Source organism: Phyllobates terribilis, unplaced genomic scaffold (assembly GCF_046119375.1).
Source record: "Phyllobates terribilis strain yellow unplaced genomic scaffold, ASM4611937v1 Scaffold_9__5_contigs__length_417890890, whole genome shotgun sequence".
Lineage (NCBI taxonomy): Eukaryota > Metazoa > Chordata > Amphibia > Anura > Dendrobatidae > Phyllobates > Phyllobates terribilis.
The window spans coordinates 168,173,551-168,192,026 of NW_027362769.1; the positions used below are offsets into that span (position 1 = coordinate 168,173,551).

General features: G+C 44.9%; 1 protein-coding gene across 2 annotated transcripts; it reads left to right on the forward strand.

Annotated features, from left to right (window-relative positions):
* Window positions 1-9,631: 9,631 nt before the first annotated feature.
* On the forward strand, window positions 9,632-14,504 carry LOC141160894 (uncharacterized). Of its 2 annotated transcripts, none has more exons than XM_073645699.1 (2): window positions 9,632-9,765; window positions 13,327-14,504. In XM_073645699.1, the coding sequence occupies exons 1-2, from the start codon at window positions 9,740-9,742 to the stop codon at window positions 14,369-14,371; spliced, it is 1,071 nt and encodes a 356-aa protein (XP_073501800.1). In that variant the 5' UTR covers window positions 9,632-9,739; the 3' UTR covers window positions 14,372-14,504. The 2 variants fall into 2 exon arrangements, with proteins under 2 accessions (XP_073501800.1, XP_073501802.1); XM_073645701.1 differs by lacking the exon at window positions 9,632-9,765 and adding an exon at window positions 9,875-10,023.
* Window positions 14,505-18,476: the final 3,972 nt, after the last annotated feature.

Consider the following 18,476-nt stretch of genomic DNA (forward strand, 5'->3'; position numbering starts at 1 on the left):
GTTAGTGGTCTCCTTTTTGGCAGTTGGGGTGTAGGGGGTAGACAACAGAGTCTACATCTGTGGTCATGTTTGTCACATGGCGATATTGATCTCCCTTGATTATGTAGAACAGTTCATCTTTATGAGCCAAATAATGATCTCCTCCTCTACAAGAAGGATGCAAGCTGAAGACCTCCAGATCTTCTCCACTGTGGAAGTTGGTCGCTCTCATGTAGCAACCAAGATCTGAGCGGACAATGTAATAATATTTATCCACACCACAGAAATCCACCCCCTTGGCCAGGTTCTTGGGAACAATATTTCCACTCATGATCGTAATCCTGAAAGACATCAAGAAAAATGTAGAAGTGGTCATTCTGCATGAAAAATCCATTTGAATAAGCCTTTATTATATCAATAGGAATACATGGCTATAGTGCACAAGGTACTGTCTTGAGCTCAAACCCATCTTATCAAGAAAGTTACTAAAGCCATCAAGAGAATAAAGCTGCGTTTACACTGTGCAGTGTGTAATGACCGCTGTTCGGCAGCACGCTTGTTAGCTGTTAGGCTGCCATTGTTCTCCATGGTGCAGGTCCTGTTTATACAGGCTGACGTGCTGCCGAGAACAATGATTTTTGTGCAGCACAAAATATTATTGCACCTGACAAGCGAGCATTGTGTTTGTACGGCTGATAATCATTTTTTAGGAACATTTGGTCCTGATAGTTGTGCAGTGTATAAGATTTAGAAAGCTAATACACAAGATAGTGAGACTATAGTACAAGGTTTTTTTTAATTCCCAAAAAAGTAAGTAACATACGTGCTTTTTTGCATACCGCTTTCTATGGTTAAAAAAAAAAAAAAAGAAGTCTGCAAAAGACAGAATTGCAGTTTAAAAAAAAAATGCACATGAGATTTCTGAAGTCTCAACTTCTGAGAAGCAGCTTTTAAATCTGCATTAAAAGAAGCCACATGTGAACCTCACCTTACACTAGAATTCAGACCCAGATGATTCAGCCCCTTAGTCTTTGGTAGCTGAACTGTTTGCTGTTAACCATTTAACTGCTGCTATCAATTTCTACTTGGGGCAGTTGCAGCAGTTAAATAGGGTGTCAGGTTGGCATTTGTGAAGCGTGCAGTTATTTTAGCCATATATTTTAATGATGAACACTGCGCTATATAGATTAAGTAATCACAAGCTCAAGTATGTGAAGGGGGACCAAAAAAAAAAAAAAAAAAAAAAAAAAGTCCTTGTAACATCTTAAACTAATGTATCTATACACCATTAGAACACTGATTAAATCCATTCTTTTGGCAAGTTTTTAATCAAATATGACAAGTGCAGTGGGGGTTAGCACTACAGTTACAGCAACTCCCCCCACATTCCCTGGGGCAGCAGTGGTGTAGTAAGGGCTTAATGAAGCTGCAATAGCTGAATCAGTTCTGTGTATGCACTGCCCCAAGGAAAGACAGCACACGATCTTAGATGGCAAAGAAAAAAAAAAAAAAAAAAAAAGAAGGAGTGATGTGTGGTTTAAGTATTGTCTAACCATTTTGAGTAGACTTCAATCTGCAAGACATCACCTCTATATACATCACATTCAGCTAGTGAGAGCCACTACACAAGCAATGGTGTCATTTCATTGGTGCAGTGATTGATGACAGCAGCAGCTAAACAGTCAACAGCAGCAATCCGCACTCACTCCAGCCACCACAGTTACAGGCAGATGCCACAACTTATAATAAACAAGTCACAGGCCATTTAGGGGTTAATGATATGAAAACAAATTGCTAAAGATACAAATTCTGATTAAACAGCTCATTTTCTGATGAAATTTTCCTACTATAAGACATATGCTACAAGCAGAAAAAGTAAATAATCAATGGGAGCTACTCACCGGCCTTTAACTCCAGACAATGCAGACTCCAATCCTTCCTCCTAGCCCACTCACTGCACTACCAACTGCCAATCACATCACCACCTCCACCGCTCCGCCCTTCTTATACCGCTGCTCCTGATTGGCTGACATCTGCTTGGCTGAGCCAAAGCTCATCTACAGGTCATCACTAAACTCTGCAGCTGATTGGACGATTGGCGGGTGTGGTCGCGGTGCAGACGTCTCTTCCTATGAGATGTGGAGGGAAATCACGGCCGGAGCGTTGCGTGCAGACATTTGTTAGGGTATGTGCCCACTGTCAGGAGCTGCTGCGGGTAAATGCAGCATCAAAACCTCAGCGTCCAGATGTTACAGCATAGTGGATGGACTGCTAGAAATCCCATGTCCACTATGCGTCTCCGTGCACCTGCAGACACGGACGTACGGCGCGTGTTTCCAGACTGCAGCATGTCAATTCCTCTTGTGGTTCCACATGCGGGATTTCCCCATAGACCTAACCTCTATGAGGAAAGTCCGCGTGTGAAAAAAAATAAATTGCGCCGCTCATTTGCATAATAAGGTCGGAAGCCATGTGGCTATTCTGCAGCGTCAGGGCCGCAGGCGGCTACGGATGGTGGGCACATACCCTCATATGGAAACCGTGAAATCTGCAGAAAACTATAAGGCCATGTTCACATGTTCAGTATTTGGTCAGGGTTTTACATCAGGATTTTTAAGCCAAAACCAGGAGTGGGTGATAAATGCATGGATTTATATAGTGTGACCAAGTTGACAAGCACTTTCCAAGTGATGCTAAAATCGCTTGGAAAGCGCTTGTCAACCCGCATGCGGAAATGCATGTGAAGAACGCTTCACATCCCCATGTCCCTGGCAGGAAAACGCATGTACAATCCGCATGCGTTTTTTTCTGCCAGGGAGATGCAGAAACGCTCAGGATAAAATCCGGAGCATTTCTGCATCGTGGGCACATAGCCTCACATTATGTTTTTGTTGCTATTTTTTTTTTTTTAAAGCATGAACGCTATAAAAATCCTCCTCAAAAATTGCTTCAAAACACCTGGAAAACGGTTTCAATTAATTTTCATGGCAAATCCACTTTAATGTTCATACGATGAGATTTTTTTTTCCCTAAAGAAGTTTTAAAAACTCCTGGGGGTAAAAAAAAAAATAAAAAAGTAAAAATAAGTAAGTGCATGTCACTGCTTTGAAACGGATCCTGAAGGCAACCTCTCCAAGCAATGCAATGTCAAATCAAGAAGCTGCAAAAAAAAACTTTTCAAAAAAAAAATTCTTCCAAAACTTCTTCAGGAAAGAAAAACCTTCTCCAAAACCCTCTCTGAAAAAGTATAGAGTTTCCTGAAGCAATTTCTACCTCAAAACTCATGATTTTTGAACTACTGAAAAAAAAAAACTCATTGTGAACACGGTCTTACTTTTTGATCACTCTTTATTGTAATTTTTTGGAGGTGGAACGTTCAAATGAACAAAAAAATAAATAAATCAGTAATTCTTGATTTGTAAAAACAAAAAAAAATCAAACACCATTCAGTATAATTAGAATGACAGTTTTTTAGATTTACGTTTTTTTATGTTTTACAACTTTTGCTAGAAAAAAAAGCAACCTTTTAATTTTTTTGGTCAGAAAACCCATAACTTTATTTTTTCATGCACGGAGCTGTGTGAGGGATTCGTTTTTACAGGACAAGCTGCAGTTTTGTAGTTTTCACTTTTACCATCTTTAGGTACACAGGATTTTTTATTCAATTTTTTTTTCCTTGTACGGGAGATGAACAATAATCGCAATTCGGGCAGTGGTTTTGGTTTCTTTTGCATCCTCCATTGCGGCCGATACATTAACCCATTAGGGACCAGGCCTAATTTTGTCTTAATCTCCACAAAATTGTATCAATAAAAACGTTCACTCACCACAGAAAAAAACAAGTACTTGTGCAGCTCCAGCCACGTGAAAAATGTGAAAATGGGGATACACACATAGATATATATATATATAAATCTATATAATTGTCTTATCCCGTCTGTCTGTCTTTCTGTCTGTCTGTCCTGGAAATTCCGGGTCGCTGATTGGTCCGGCTCATGTGTGGCACGGAGGTCAGCGGCGATGCAGCCGGGAAATGCAGCCGGCTGCTCACAGCATAAGTCTCCCGACCGCAGGTGCCGCTGACCTACATGCGGCTATCGTCGGAAGATCAGCGGCTACGGCCGCTTATCTCCCAAGGACAAGTGTGACGCCCCTCCCCTACTCTCCCCTCCTCTCCTCTCCTCTCGTCCCTCCCCCCGCTCGATCAGGACCCCGGCACCCGGCGTCATACTTACTCCTCCCCGTGCCTGCGCAGCAGCTCCTGTGTCTTCCGCTGATGCTCTGTGACGTCTCTCTCCTGAGCGGTCACAGCGCACAGCGGGAATATGCCGGCTACGCTGGAGTCCAGAGAAGCAGTGAGGTGAGTATTGGATTTTTTATTTTTTTTTGTATGGGGCCATAGGGGACCTGCATGGGGCACTATGGGGGGATGTGACATCCTGCATGGGGTATTATATAGGGGGGATGTGACAGCCTGCATGGGGCACTATGGGGGGATGTGACATCCTGCATGGGGTATTATATAGGGGGGATGTGACAGCCTGCATGGGGTATTATATGCATGGGGTATTATATAGGGGGGATGTGACAGCCAGCATGGGGTATTATATACGGGGGATGTGACATCCTGCATGGCGTATTATATAGGAGGGATGTGACAGCCTGCATGGGGCACTATGGAGAGATGTGACATCCTGCATGGGGTATTATATAGGGGGGATGTGACATCCTGCATGGGGTATTATATAGGGGGGATGTGACAGCCTGCATGGGGCACTATGGGGGGATGTGACATCCTGCATGGGGTATTATATAGGGGGGATGTGACAGCCTGCATGGGGTATTATATGCATGGGGTATTATATAGGGGGGATGTGACAGCCAGCATGGGGTATTATATACGGGGGATGTGACATCCTGCATGGGGTATTATATAGGAGGGATGTGACAGCCTGCATGGGGCACTATGGAGAGATGTGACATCCTGCATGGGGTATTATATAGGGGGGATGTGACTTCCTGCATGGGGCACTATGGGGGGATGTGACATCCTGCATGGGGTATTATATAGGGGGGATGTGACAGCCTGCATGGGGTATTATATAGGGGGGATGTGACAGCCTGCATGAGGCACTATGGGGGGATGTGACATCCTGCATGGGGTATTATATAGGGGGATGTGACATCCTGCATGGGGCACTATAGGGGGATGTGACATCCTGCATGGGGTATTATATAGGGGGGATGTGACATCCTGCATGGGTATTATATACGGGGGATGTGACATCCTGCATGGGGTATTATATAGGGGAGATGTGACAGCCTGCATGGGGCACTATGGAGAGATGTGACATCCTGCATGGGGAATTATATAGGGGGGATGTGACATCCTGCATGGGGCACTATAGTGGGATGTGACTTCCTGCATGGGGCATTATATAGGGGGGATGTGACATCCTGCATGGGGTATTATATACGGGGGATGTGACATCCTGCATGGGGTATTATATAGGGGGGATGTGACAGCCTGCATGGGGCATTATATAGGGGGGATGTGACATCCTGCATGGGGTATTATATACGGGGGATGTGACATCCTGCATGGGGTATTATATACGGGGGATGTGACATCCTGCATGGGGTATTTTATATAGGGGGGATGTGACATCCTGCATGGGGCACTATAGTGGAATGTGACTTCCTGCATGGGGCATTATATAGGGGGATGTGACATCCTGCATGGGGTATTATATACGGGGGATGTGACATCCTGCATGGGGTATTATATGCATGGGGTATTATATACGGGGGATGTGACATCCTGCATGGGGTATTATATAGGGGGGATGTGACTTCTAAACAATTTTTCCACAACGCTTAAAAAAACAAACAAACAAAAATAGACAAATTTGGTGTCGTCGTAATCATACTGATCCGAAGAATCATATTGCCAGGACATTTTTACCGCACGATGCATCCTGTAAAAACAAAACCCCCAAAAAACAATGCAGAAATTGTGTTGCTGTTCTTGCAATTTTACCACAACGGACATTGTTTTCTCATTTTCCAGTACATTGTTTGGTAAAATGAATGTTATTCTAAAGTACAGCTCGTCCCACAGAAAAGCAAGCTCTCATACCGCTGTGTATGGGGAGAATGAAAAAAATTAGAGCTCGTGGACAAAGGAGAGGAGTAAGTGCAAAAACAGAAAATCGCCCGTTCGAGTAAAGGTTAATGTCGTCACCTCGCAGACAGTTATTGTTTTCTGCAGATGTCGCTGTTTGCATATAACAAATGTCAGCACACGAGGCTCCGGCTGTGATTTCCCTCCACATCTCATAGGAGGAGATGTCTCCACTGAGACCACACCCACCAATCGTCCAATCAGCCGCAGAGTTTACTAATGACCTGTAGATGAGCTTTAGCTCAGCCAATCAGATGTCAGCCAATCAGGAGCAGCGGTATAAGAAGGGCAGAGCGGTGGAGGTGGTGATGTGATCTGTGTTGGGAGGTGCAGTGAGTGCTAGAGTTGAAGTCCACATCATCTTGAGGCTCCAGAGTTCAAGACCTGTGAGTAGATGCCATTTATCTTTTACTATTGCTGCTTATAGCTTTTTCTTGTATTATATATTGCTCCTTATTTTTTAATGATGTGCATTTTTATTACTGTGGGTTTAGCTGTTATCTAATAGCAGTGGCTGGAGTGTGCTCTGATTGCTGCTGTTAACTACTTAGATGCTGCTGTTAATCACTACAACATTTAAACGGCAACAATGTTTCTATCCTGGCTCCCACTGGTCCATTAGTGTTTAAATGTGTAGTTAAAGGGACTCTACCTGCAGAGTGGCTGTTAAAACCAACTGCTTTCTGCACCATATTGTGGCCAATTATTTAAATGCCCCTTCCCACCTGCTGGTTTTCCTCTCTACCTTCTCAAGCTCTGAAGCAAGAGGGCTGGGTGGTGATAAAGGGAAGGGTTTATTTAAATGACTGTCTATAATCCCATGAGTGCCTGTACTTGATGTGTAGTCTCTCTGTGCCCAGACTCTCTTATATTCTTGAAGTATTAAAACAAACTTAGTTCTGTTGTGTGCGTGTAACACGGGTACTTTAGATGCAGTGACACAGAGCAGCCAATACAGGGTTAATAAACCCTATTATAAACTTCCCCTGTTTATCTCCATGCAGGGAGTATCAGGGGGAAAACAAGGAAAGTAGCAGGTAAAAGTCTAGAACTCACAGTTCAACTAGATATAGCAGAGTTGAACCGGTTGTAAACGACAGTTTTTACACTTAGCTGACTCTCTTCCTCCACAAGGCAGTTGCCATCTGGGGTCGGTGTCGATTTCTTCAGGCTTCCCCGCCCAAACAATGCTCCGTCTTCTGGCGGCAGAGGGCGGTCTCTGGTTTTACCCGCTGAGCCCCTAGTTCATAACACGGCACCTTATGTGCCCGGCTCCACCGACCCTGCGTCTCTTCTCTAGTCGGCTTGACTCCTTCGGTCCACTTCACTCAGCTCTTTCTCCCAGTCCTGGAGCCAGGAGCCTGGACCCTCTCACACTGCTCTACTGAGCAGGACCCAGCTCCGCTTTCCTGTGCAAATGTCCTAGTCTCTTCCTCTCTCTACCCATGTCACCAGTCTCTCTGTAACCTGACCTCCCAGCTCTTACTCTGGACACGCCCCCAGCTTCCCAGTCACCTGACTCTTGTGCTCAGTCTTTCTTCCCCCTGCAACTAGAGGCATGGCCCCGGCAGTTCCGGATCCCTTGCTCTGAAAGTACTTACACCCCGGTCTTCCCCCTTACATGCGATCGATTCACCATACTTCTAGAAAAGTCCTGGCCCACACATCTGAATACTACATGCTGATCTACTGAGTTTTCAGTGTTTTCCCCCATTTGGTCTAGGTTTCTTGGTGCTGTTGGGTGGTCCAGAGCTGCTGATGGTTTTGTGAGGCACTGTGGCTGCTATAGGGCACATGGATTGCTTATTGGAGTGGCGTTGTGGCTGCTGCCCAGCACTACAACATGTTGGGGACCTAATGTAGCATTTCCCTGTGATGTGACTTCTACACCTGATCAGAATGTGAACTTACAACCTCCATGTTCTCTGTAGAAAACTCCCTTATCTGCAGCAAATCAGTGTAGATTTTTTTTTCCTGCAATTAACAAGCAGATTTTATAGCTGCAAGCAGATCGGGGGTCCTGAGACCGCCACAGATCACTCTAGACCAGGGATGTCAAAATTAAACACAGAGGGCCAAAATGAAAAACTTGGACAAAGTCATGGGCCAACCAGTATGGAGAACTATGGGGGGGGGGTTGCCATAGTTCTCCATGCAGAATGATGGGCCCCACATAGGGGTGGTTGTTCTCGTGTCAGGGGCCAACAATAACTACCCAGCGGGCCAGATTTGGCCCACGAGCCAGAGTTTGACACATATGCTCTTGACCTTGGAACAGCTCAGCAGAAAGGAGAGCACAGATCCCATAGAATACTGAAGCCATGCTCTCCTGTCTACTGAGCTGCACACTGTTCAGGGGTCTCGGGATCTCCACCAATCTGCTGTCAATTAAAATGCCAACCAAATATGAAAACTTGACCAAGGCTTTTTCGTTCTTAAAAGGTGGTGTCTGATGACTCCTACTCTATATTGCTTTATATAGAGAAAATTGAGGTCTCCTCTGACATCTTTACATTAAGACTTTACAACAGTGCAGTCATGTACAGGGATCTTCAGTAGACAGTCATGGAAAATTTATCACATGGTGAGGGGGGTTCAGATCAGGATTTCTAACTACCCATAAATTCCAAGACAGTCAAGAAGAATGGGGCACTAGCTTACCCTCTGTTAGAGGTCAGTCGCCCTGCAGTGGGTTGCAGGAGATCTCCACGTTTGACATGGTAGACAGTTGATTAGATAGGAGGCTATATTTAGGACTACCTCTTGCTAATTTGCTCCCGTGTGTGTGTGTGTGTGTGTGTGTGTGTGTGTATGTTACACCTGGTGTGTCTGAGAGGGCGTTGCTGGTTATATTCATTTCTACTCGTGAGGCTTAGCAGGAGTAGTACCTCATCCTCTCTGGAGCTTGAGGCTGTGTGCACATTTGGAGTTCATCTAAAGCTAAGCCATCTTCCCCTGTTGTCTTTAGAGGTTTAGTGGAGGTTGACTAGTGCTCATCTCCTTCTGTTCGTAGGGTGAGGCACATGAATGGCGATAGCTAAGGAGGCTATGTAGGGTAGTTAGTAGAGACAGGGTGATGCTAGACCAGACTAGGAGGTCTCCATTTCCCTAGTGTCTGGGCTCCCTCTCCCCTCTGTGTTGCACTTGCACCTGGTGTGACAGTCTCCTATAATTTCTGGCTAGCTTTAAATTGACCACCTTAAATCAAACAGGTGGCTGGGTGCCAGTGGTTTAGGTTGCAGTAAGAGAACATGGGAAGCTTAAATACTGTTTTTATTACATCAATGCGTTTTGACATATACTCGCTTCTTCCTCAGGATAAACCATAGAAGGTGGTTGTTATAAAAATTGCATTTAAACTTCCCAAGAAAGAGTTTCCAGTTTGTCAGGGAGCGCTTCCAGGTGATTCATTACTTACTCCAAATCTTTCAGGAATAATCCAGTTTATTTTTTGCATAACTGGAAACTTTCTTGTACTTTCTGACGAGTCTCCTGCAAGGGAGCTCGTTTTACCTGTTTTTGAGCTGCAGGCCAGCAGATCCAGACGACTACTCCACTCCCTAAAGACAGGGTTACATGCTGGATAACAAGACACCACAAAGGTGAGAGCAATCTTTAATTCTAATTCGATATTATTAAAATACTACACTTAGATCTGCGCCCCCCCCCCTTTCTTTTCTCCTTTTCCTTTTTTATTCATCCATTTAAACTTCCCACACTTTCTTGTTGCATTCTACACCACTGGTAGCGCAGGTCTAACTCGACATTCTCCAGTTATGTTTGGTATCTTTTTTCTTTGGATCTGCAGCAGCCAACTCCTTCAGCTGACATGGGGGTTGTGACTTTCAGAACCCTCCAAGGTGAGCAAGCGTCTGGCTTTATTTCTCACTTAACCTGGATAAGACTCTATTGCGATCATGTTCTTCCCCCATTAAATGCTGCTGGCAGATACTGACTGCATCATATAATTGGTGGTCAGATTTGGTCCCAGCTGTTGGAGACAGATGCTGGCTGTGTAATATGGCTCTAGTCATGTGGACCTGACACTGTATGTACTATGTCAGGAAGAAGGTTTAAAACTGGTGACTCAAGAGATGCAGGTCATTTTAGGGGATCCCGGGGCTGGTTCAGCACCATGGTCTCCATAAATTAGATTTTCTGTTTTCTCATCTCTAGGTCACAGAACCACCTGAATGTTGCTTTTATGAATAGAATAGTAGAAGGATATTAATGAAATGATTGCAGCAACCCCCATACATTTTCTCTATCTAGTGAAGTCAGATGAAGCTGGAGTGGCCTCATGGACTGATGGTGCAGACACCTACTGGTGATCCAGGGTGTGGACCTGGTGGTCACTTATCAGTAATGTTCTCAGAGCTTTGGATGATGAGACCAAAGATGGAGTCTTGTCTGTAACTGCCGATTGGACAGATAGAAATGGCATTGTATTTGGAGCAGTTAAGTTGTGGTAGATACGGCCAGAGGAAGGAAATCTGGTGCATTAGGTGATCTATAATTAAGGTGTCCGCCTTCACCACCAGGTAAATATCAGGATGAAAAACCTTAGTTCTTCCAGAGGTGAAGCCATTAAGACATATTGGGCACAGAGATGGTGAATATACAGTGGTGGCCAAAAGTATTGGCACCCCTGCAATTCTGTCAGATAATACTGTTTCTTCCTGAAAATTATTGCAATCACAAATTCTTTGGTATTATTCTCTTCATTTAATTTGCTTGCAAGGAAAAAACATAAAAGAGAATGAAGCAAAAATCAAATCATTGATCGTTTCACACAACTCCAAAAAATGGGTCAGACAAAAGTATTGGCACCCACAGCCTAATACTTGGTTGCACAACCTTTGGCCAAAATAACTGCGAACACCCGCTTCCGGTAACCATCAATGAGTTTCTTACAATGCTCTGCTGGAATTGTAGACCATTCTTCTTTGGCAAACTGCTCCAGGTCCCTGATATTTGAAGGGTGCCTTCTCCAAACTGCCATTTTGAGATCTTTCCACAGGTGTTCTATGGGATTCAGGTCTGGACTCATTGCTGGCCACCTTAGAAGTCTCCAGTGCTTTCTCTAAAACCATTTTATAGTGCTTTTGGAAGTGTTTGGGGTCATTGTCCTGCTGGGAGACCCATGACCTCTGAGGGAGACCCAGCTCTCACACTGGGCCCTACATTAGGCTGCAAAATTTGGTAGTCTTCAGACTTCATAATGCCATGCACACGGTCAAGCAGTCCAGTGCCAGAGGCAGCAAAGCAACCTCCAATTTGGCTTTAGGACAATTCTTTTTGTGTATTTTCATTGAAGACAAATTAAATGAAGATAATACCAAAATTTGTGATTGCAATCATTTTCAGGAAGAAACTGAGTATTATCTGACAGAATTGCAGGGGTGCCAATACTTTTGGCCACCACTGTAATAGGAATTGTTCAGACTGTACATAAATTCCCAGAATCCAGCACTCCCCTGAGGCTGTTCACAAAGTAAAAAATTCTGGATTGACGGTGAACACTGTCTGAAGCTTGTAACCATAGATCGTGATTGGCAAATTTGTCCATCAAATTCTGAACCTCTAAAAAGGCAAACCTTTTTTGCACCCTGATTCACTAAGACTGTACTCGCCACTCTTAATGAAGGAGCCTGGTGGAGTAGGTGTGACGCTCACAGCCCTCCCTGGGAAATGGGGTACTCGGAGCCGGGTCAGATGTTGGGGAGGCAGTCATGGCCAGGACCCGTTCTGTGCCCAGGGCTGTCACATAGAAGTAATGGGCTATCAGAGTTGAGTGGTTGCTATCGACTACGTCACCTGTGGTACCTGGTGATGGCCACCAGCGCTGCGGCAGTCCTCTGAGGTGGGATGTAATGGCAGCTGTAGTTAATGCTACTCCCCACAGGCGGAGCAGGGCCTCAGGGCAGAGAGGGAGTCATAGTGGAGGAGTTCTAGTGCGGTGCAGAAATAAAGAGACTGGAGGCCATAGGGGTAGACTTCCAGGGGGTTTTTTACTCACGGAGCATGCAGCTGCAAGGCTTCTCCCTGCTCCTCATAGTGCTCTGCAGCCACCAGGACCAGGGGTCCAACAACCTGAGTAATTCAGGTGCTTTAGTCAGGACCCCGCACCAGACTGTTCCTAGACTTCACGTTGAGTCCTCTCCTATCCGTGTGTGAAGAAAGGCTGGGTCTCCCTCTGAACTATGCACAGAACAAGGGTACAGGTGGCGACTCCGCTCCGTTACCCGGTGGGATCCACTGGGCCTCCGGGCTTCTCCGACTGAGACATAGAGTAACAAAGTCAGATGTCGGGGGCCAGTACCCCTCTTGCAGCAGGAATCCCTCTGACTAGGCCAGAGCAGTGAGGACAGATGGCGTATACTGCTCCGTCTGCATCCCCCTGGGATCCTTTTGCGGTGGAGCTAGTCTCCTCAGCTCCAGGCTTTCTTGGGTAGGGACCTTGACCAGGTAGAGACAGCCGTTGTACTCTGGCCTTGAGTCGAGGAGCGGGCAAGAGCTGAGGACAGTGTCCCCATCAACTGCAGGTTCACAAAGAAAGCCACGTTCAGTGATTAAGATCACAATCAAAAGACCATAAGCCCAAGATAGCTGTTTATTAAATAAGAATTCTTAAGTATAACCTACATGTGCATCCTCCACCCTCACCCACTACATGGTTCCCCCCCCCCCCTATCTTTTGGTTCCCCCATCTCCACTTATCCTGGATGGGGCAGCACACTGGTGCCTATTAGCCCCCCTACAGGTGGGAGAAGCGTAGTGTTGGATGTAGAGGTGGGGTCCTGTCAATTGCACCATCCTTACCTCAAAGGGGAGACACCACACCCCATTAAAGAGATGCAGTATCCCTGTGGCGATCGGACCCCCAGGGGTGCCACATACGAGGCACTCAAAACATAATCAGGTGCAACCTACAAGTGGAGTGCCCCTCCATGCACCAGGAATCTTACTCCAGTTAGACATAAGATACGCTACAACTGAATATGAATTACACATGCAGGTGTTTCCACACCCTGTCCCAGCTCCATCCCCCTTTGGCAGACTGGTGTGATAATGACAACATTTTGTGACTCTTTGTTACTCTTGAATGATCTAGGGCCATATTGTACTGTTTTGTTTTCAACGTCTTATTCATTTTCTTTCAGGATCACAATTATGAGTGGAAAGATTCTCCCAAAGAACCTGACCAAGGGGGTGGACCTCTGTGGTGTGGACATACATTATTACATTGTCCGCTCAGATCTTGCTTGCTACATGAGATCGACCAACTTCCACAGTGGAGATAATCTGGAGGTCTTCAGCTTGCATCCTTCTTGTAGAGGGGGAGATCACTACTTGGCTCATAAAGATGGTCTGTTCTATATAATCAAGGGAAGTCAATATCGTCGTGTGAAAAACATGACCACAGATGAAGACTCCATTGTCTATCCCTTACATCGCAACTGCCAAAAAGGAGACCACTACTTGACTGCTTTTGGTTATTTCTATATCATCTATCAGGGCCGCAGCGTCTACCGTAAAACCAAGAACCTATCTGAGGATACAGACAGCATAGAACATCCCCTGCACCCCAACTGTAGGGATGGACTTTACTACTTTGGTGTTGCTGATTTCTATTACTTTGTGAAGCCTCATGACAAGTGGGGGATCCAATATGTTAAAAGCACTAACTTCAACATTGATGACAATTCGCAGACTTTCTCCTTCCATCCCAGCGTCATCCCCTTTCTTCCAGGGGGTTTAGGTGTTTCCAAGGGGTCGGCTTACGGTGAATGGTCATGCATCAAGACCATCAGCAATGATTCGGGAACTCCGGTTGAGTGGAAGAAGAGCATCACCAAGAAGATTGGGTATGAAAAGGAGAAGATGTCTAGTATAGAGCACAACTGGAATGTGTCGGCTACAGTCTCAGCAGAAACTGGTGATTTGACTGCTTTAATTACCAAGAGTCAGTTCTCCCTGACTGCTGAATATGGTGGATCCAGTGTCAACACAGAGAAAGAGACATGGAGTGAAGCTACTGAGATTGAGGAGACCATTGCTGTGACTCTGCAACCTCATAAGAAAATATACGTCTGGTCCTACCAGCTTGGCCTGGGTAAAGAGCCTGTGCTGCACTGCCGTGATATGAAAATATCAGCTAAACCAGACCCCCCAACTGATATTCCACTACCCCCTGCTAAGCATTAGTTATCAACCGGGCAACAGCTTCCTGAGCTTTTGCTGAATAAGAATGGTCAGCTATTGGTGGGTGCCTGCACTGTAAGAAGCTCTGCTTCCATTACAATGAGTGCTGTCAACTAATAAATTAATAAACCGTTAATATTTGGATCTTCATTTCTTGTTTTACTGTTCTCGTACAAGGAAATTTTAGTACTGCTAAAGCCAAGTACAAGGGTAATATTCCTCTTGGGCATTGGTGGCAAACTTGGATTTTGCCGCATCTAAATGTTTAATCAGAGGGGCCTCCCATCATTCTAATCACACTGCACAAAAACTGGAAAGTGTCCCTCCAGGTGGGGGCAGTTTTCATAGGAGATTGCAAGGTACAACACTTTGTATTGCTTCCTTTTCTCATACTCCAATATAATAAAATCCATAGAAAATGGAGTACACGTCCCCTCACATGCTGACCCTCTAAATAGACACTGGATGCTGACACAGAACAGCTCGCTCTCCTCCCCTGTGGAGCTTTGCAGATTCAGTCTATGGCATTAATATTCAGCTGGGTCTCATGGGCATATTTCACAACTTTTCAGCCCTTTCAATTCCTATTGAAGCCTCTAGACTTCACTCTCCTTGCACCCATAATGTGTTATAACAAAAGTGCCCCACAAACCATGATTCCTCCATACACAGTATAATGCCCTCCATCAGGATAATGACTCGCTTACTTTCCAAGAGTATGATGGACCTCACACAATCCTTCACACTGTATAATGGCCCTCGAATACCAATCCATAAAGTGCTCTAAAATAAATGGCAAATAAGCCTCCTTACCTTGGCATGCCAGAGCCGGTGTCCCTCTCCACAAGGAGAAATCTTACCCCTTAGACCTCAGTCCAGAGCCTCTCATCTAGCAAAGTCAGATCTCATACTTTGAACTGACGAGGGCCAACAGCCCGAAACACCGTGTCTGCAAATTGAGATTCTGATTTGGCTATTATCCTAAGTCATATTGCACGACTCGTTAAAGGGTCGATTGTGACTTGTGGGATTGCTGCTTCCAATAGGTGGCGCTATAGAGTACAAGTCCTCCTTTTTCTCTGAAGAGGCAATTTGTACATCCATAAAGTGTAATCGGCCCCACTTGGCAATCCATATAGCATAATGCATGGTCTGCTGCCACTTGGTATGGACCTATTATAGATTTAATATTGGGATCCAGGAGCCTCAAGCGTCTCTCGCTTACCCAGTGCCTTCCTATTGTTTTGGAACAGGTACTAAAGTTGCAGCAGTTTCCAAGGAATATCCTCATCTAATCTGATATCTGCACTGTCCCTAATCTTGTTTCTGTAAGAGCTGCACGTTTCTTCTTCTCCCCCGTCCCCTACTTCCTTAACAGAAGTGAAACTGGTTCCCATGGGTGTGTTACAGTTTGACTCCAGTATTCTTCACTCAGTTCTCTATTATAAAATAATATAGGAAGCCCCAGCTTATGCGATAGATGGGGTATGATTTGTCATACATAATACCCTAATTAAAGTTTATATACAGTAGGCAGGAGACACAGATTTTGGTATCAAAAATCATCATCTCTTTCATGCACAGACTTTTCAATATACTTTTTGTTTAAACACTGCATAAAAAACTTGGACTCCACATATATAACTTTCTTGTGCTATGGCCCACTTCTGTAGTAGTACCTGTGTCCGAACCTCACGGTTGTCACCAGGAATTTCAGGGCTCCATACTGGAACATTTCAAGTCCCTTTTGAGGCTTCACCTCCTTTCAAACCTTCCAGTCCCACCGCCCACTCTTCGGAAACTCCCCTCCTGCACCACCTCCTCACTAATGACACATTAACAGTTCCCAGCAAATACCATATCGCATACATGCCCATCAGCTTTTGTTTTGGTCAAAAGAGAATTTTTAGATATATATATATATATATATATATATATATATATATATATATATATATATATATATATATATATATATATATATATATATATATATATATCTCTAATATTACCATATGTGCCATTATACACAAGCTCTGTAACTAGTTTACAGTAGTCGGTGTACGGGTTATGCAGTGACACCATACACAGGAGCTCTGTACATAGTAGCTAGTGTCAGTGTACAGGTAGCTCACTGGTGTCTCTAGTAGAAGTCCTTCATCTTCTTCGCCCCCTCCCTTCTTCCAGTATACACCACCATCACTTCTTCCAGCCAGGACTTGTCTCTGCAGACAATGAGTCATCTAGAGCACCGCTTCCAGAACACACTCCGCACCTTTCCCCCAACTTCTACACTATACAGAAGTACACCTACCATTAATATTAGTTATTATGCAACCCACCATTCCACATAAATACAATTCATAACACTGTGCCCCCCACTAACTATAAATAGCCACACTTTCCCACCCAATAATTATAAGTTAATTGCATCTGTACTCTACACCCCCCCCACCCCCATTCAACGCCGGTCACACTGTTATTCTCAACACCCCCACTCCCTCTGATCCATCATATTTACATGGCTCCCTTCACTTCAATTCATTATGTCATATCATCTCACCCCTTATTCATTGACTTTTCTCCCGGCCCTCAATTAATTAACCAGCATTTGCTCGCCCCACCTTCAATTCATCATTTGCTCTCACCCACCCTCTTAAAGGGGTTGTCCAGTACTTTAACCTTAAAACACACTTAAAAATATGCCAAATAGAAGCTTTTTTTCTAATTACCTCCTGACTCTATCGCTGACCACGCACCACACCAAACATCCACCGTGAGCTCTGCCTCTCCTCATTCACTGGGAAAGAAGCGCGCGGTGGATGCTGGGTGTGACGCCGGGACCCCAGCTGAGTCACGCCTCACTTGATTTCAGAGGGGGGTCACGTGCTGCCTGTGAGCGGCACCAATAGCGCCGCTCCCAGGCGGGAACAGCACCAGGAGATAATTAGAAAGAAGCTTCTATTTAGCATTAAAACACTGGCATATTTTAAAGTACTAGACAACCTTCTTTTTTTTTTTTTTTTTTTTTTTTTTTTTTTTTTCCCAGGATGTCCCCCTGACAGCAGCATGGAGGACATCCTTCTTATCCTTTCAGGGACAGGAAAAAAACAGAGGTTAAAAGCCCCACTTCCCCCACCCTCCACCCCTTTTTAGTGTTTTTCTTATCCCTGTGTGAGGGTTGGAACAACAAGGGGAAGGGAAAAGATAACTGTTAGAGGATACGGATGAGCTCCTCAGACCGATCAGAAACACCATACAGCACCATGAGGCTCAGGAATATCATTCCATCCAGGATGAGATGTTCAGGGCCCAATATCTGGGGAGTAGAGTTTTTCCCGTAAACAACCACGTCTGAGCCATGAGCATTCAGGAGTGGGAGGATGTGGAGTAAAGGCTGGTAATTCCATGTGACTTTGGGATCCGTCTGACTTTTGAACTAGTGGACATTAAACCCTGGGAAGAAATTCCTAAGATTGACGTCCCTGTGGCCAAAGTAGCTAAAAAGACTTCAATCCCATTTGAAGACTCGTCTCTAAAAAAGCCTATAGATAGGAAGGTGGATGGCCTTCAAAAATGAACCTGGCAGCCATTATAAAAACCAACATAGCTGCGACTTCGGTCACCAAGGTCCATGCACTTGTGGGTTAATGATCTAAAAGAACAATTGAGAATGAAGACTCCTAGGGAAATTATTGTAAGGTGCCCAAGCGAGGTAGTCGTGGGCGAGCTGTAGCTGATGCTCGCTTTGGCACCCTACAGACAAAGTGTGTCCTCCCTCTGGTGTGATGCAGTATGTGGTGTTTCCATTTACTTCTGACCAGCCGGTCTCTTCTGACTCCAGGCATTCCTCTTCTGGAACAAGGGCAGCAATGAAATCAGAGGACTCAAAGTTCAACAATAACTGGAACTTTACTTGGTAACTGACAATATTTACAGGCAGGTATAATGAATAAGGCCCGATGGGTTGCCATCTTTCCCACAGGCACTTGATACAACATCAGCCACGGTTCCCAATTTAGGTGAAGCATCTGTTGCTTTGTTCTCTAGCCCTAGAGAATCTTCCTCACCAAAGACAGTATAGCTGGAGCTTAATTCTCCCTACGTC

What these genes read in the sequence shown, in the direction of transcription:
- LOC141160894 (XM_073645699.1), top strand. Translation starts at nt 9,740, where the DNA reads ATGCTGGATAACAAGACACCACAAAG. An exon ending in GATAACAAGACACCACAAAG is followed by an intron (nt 9,766 to 13,326) that starts GTGAGAGCAATC and finishes ATTTTCTTTCAG; the next exon opens with GATCACAATTATGAGTGGAA.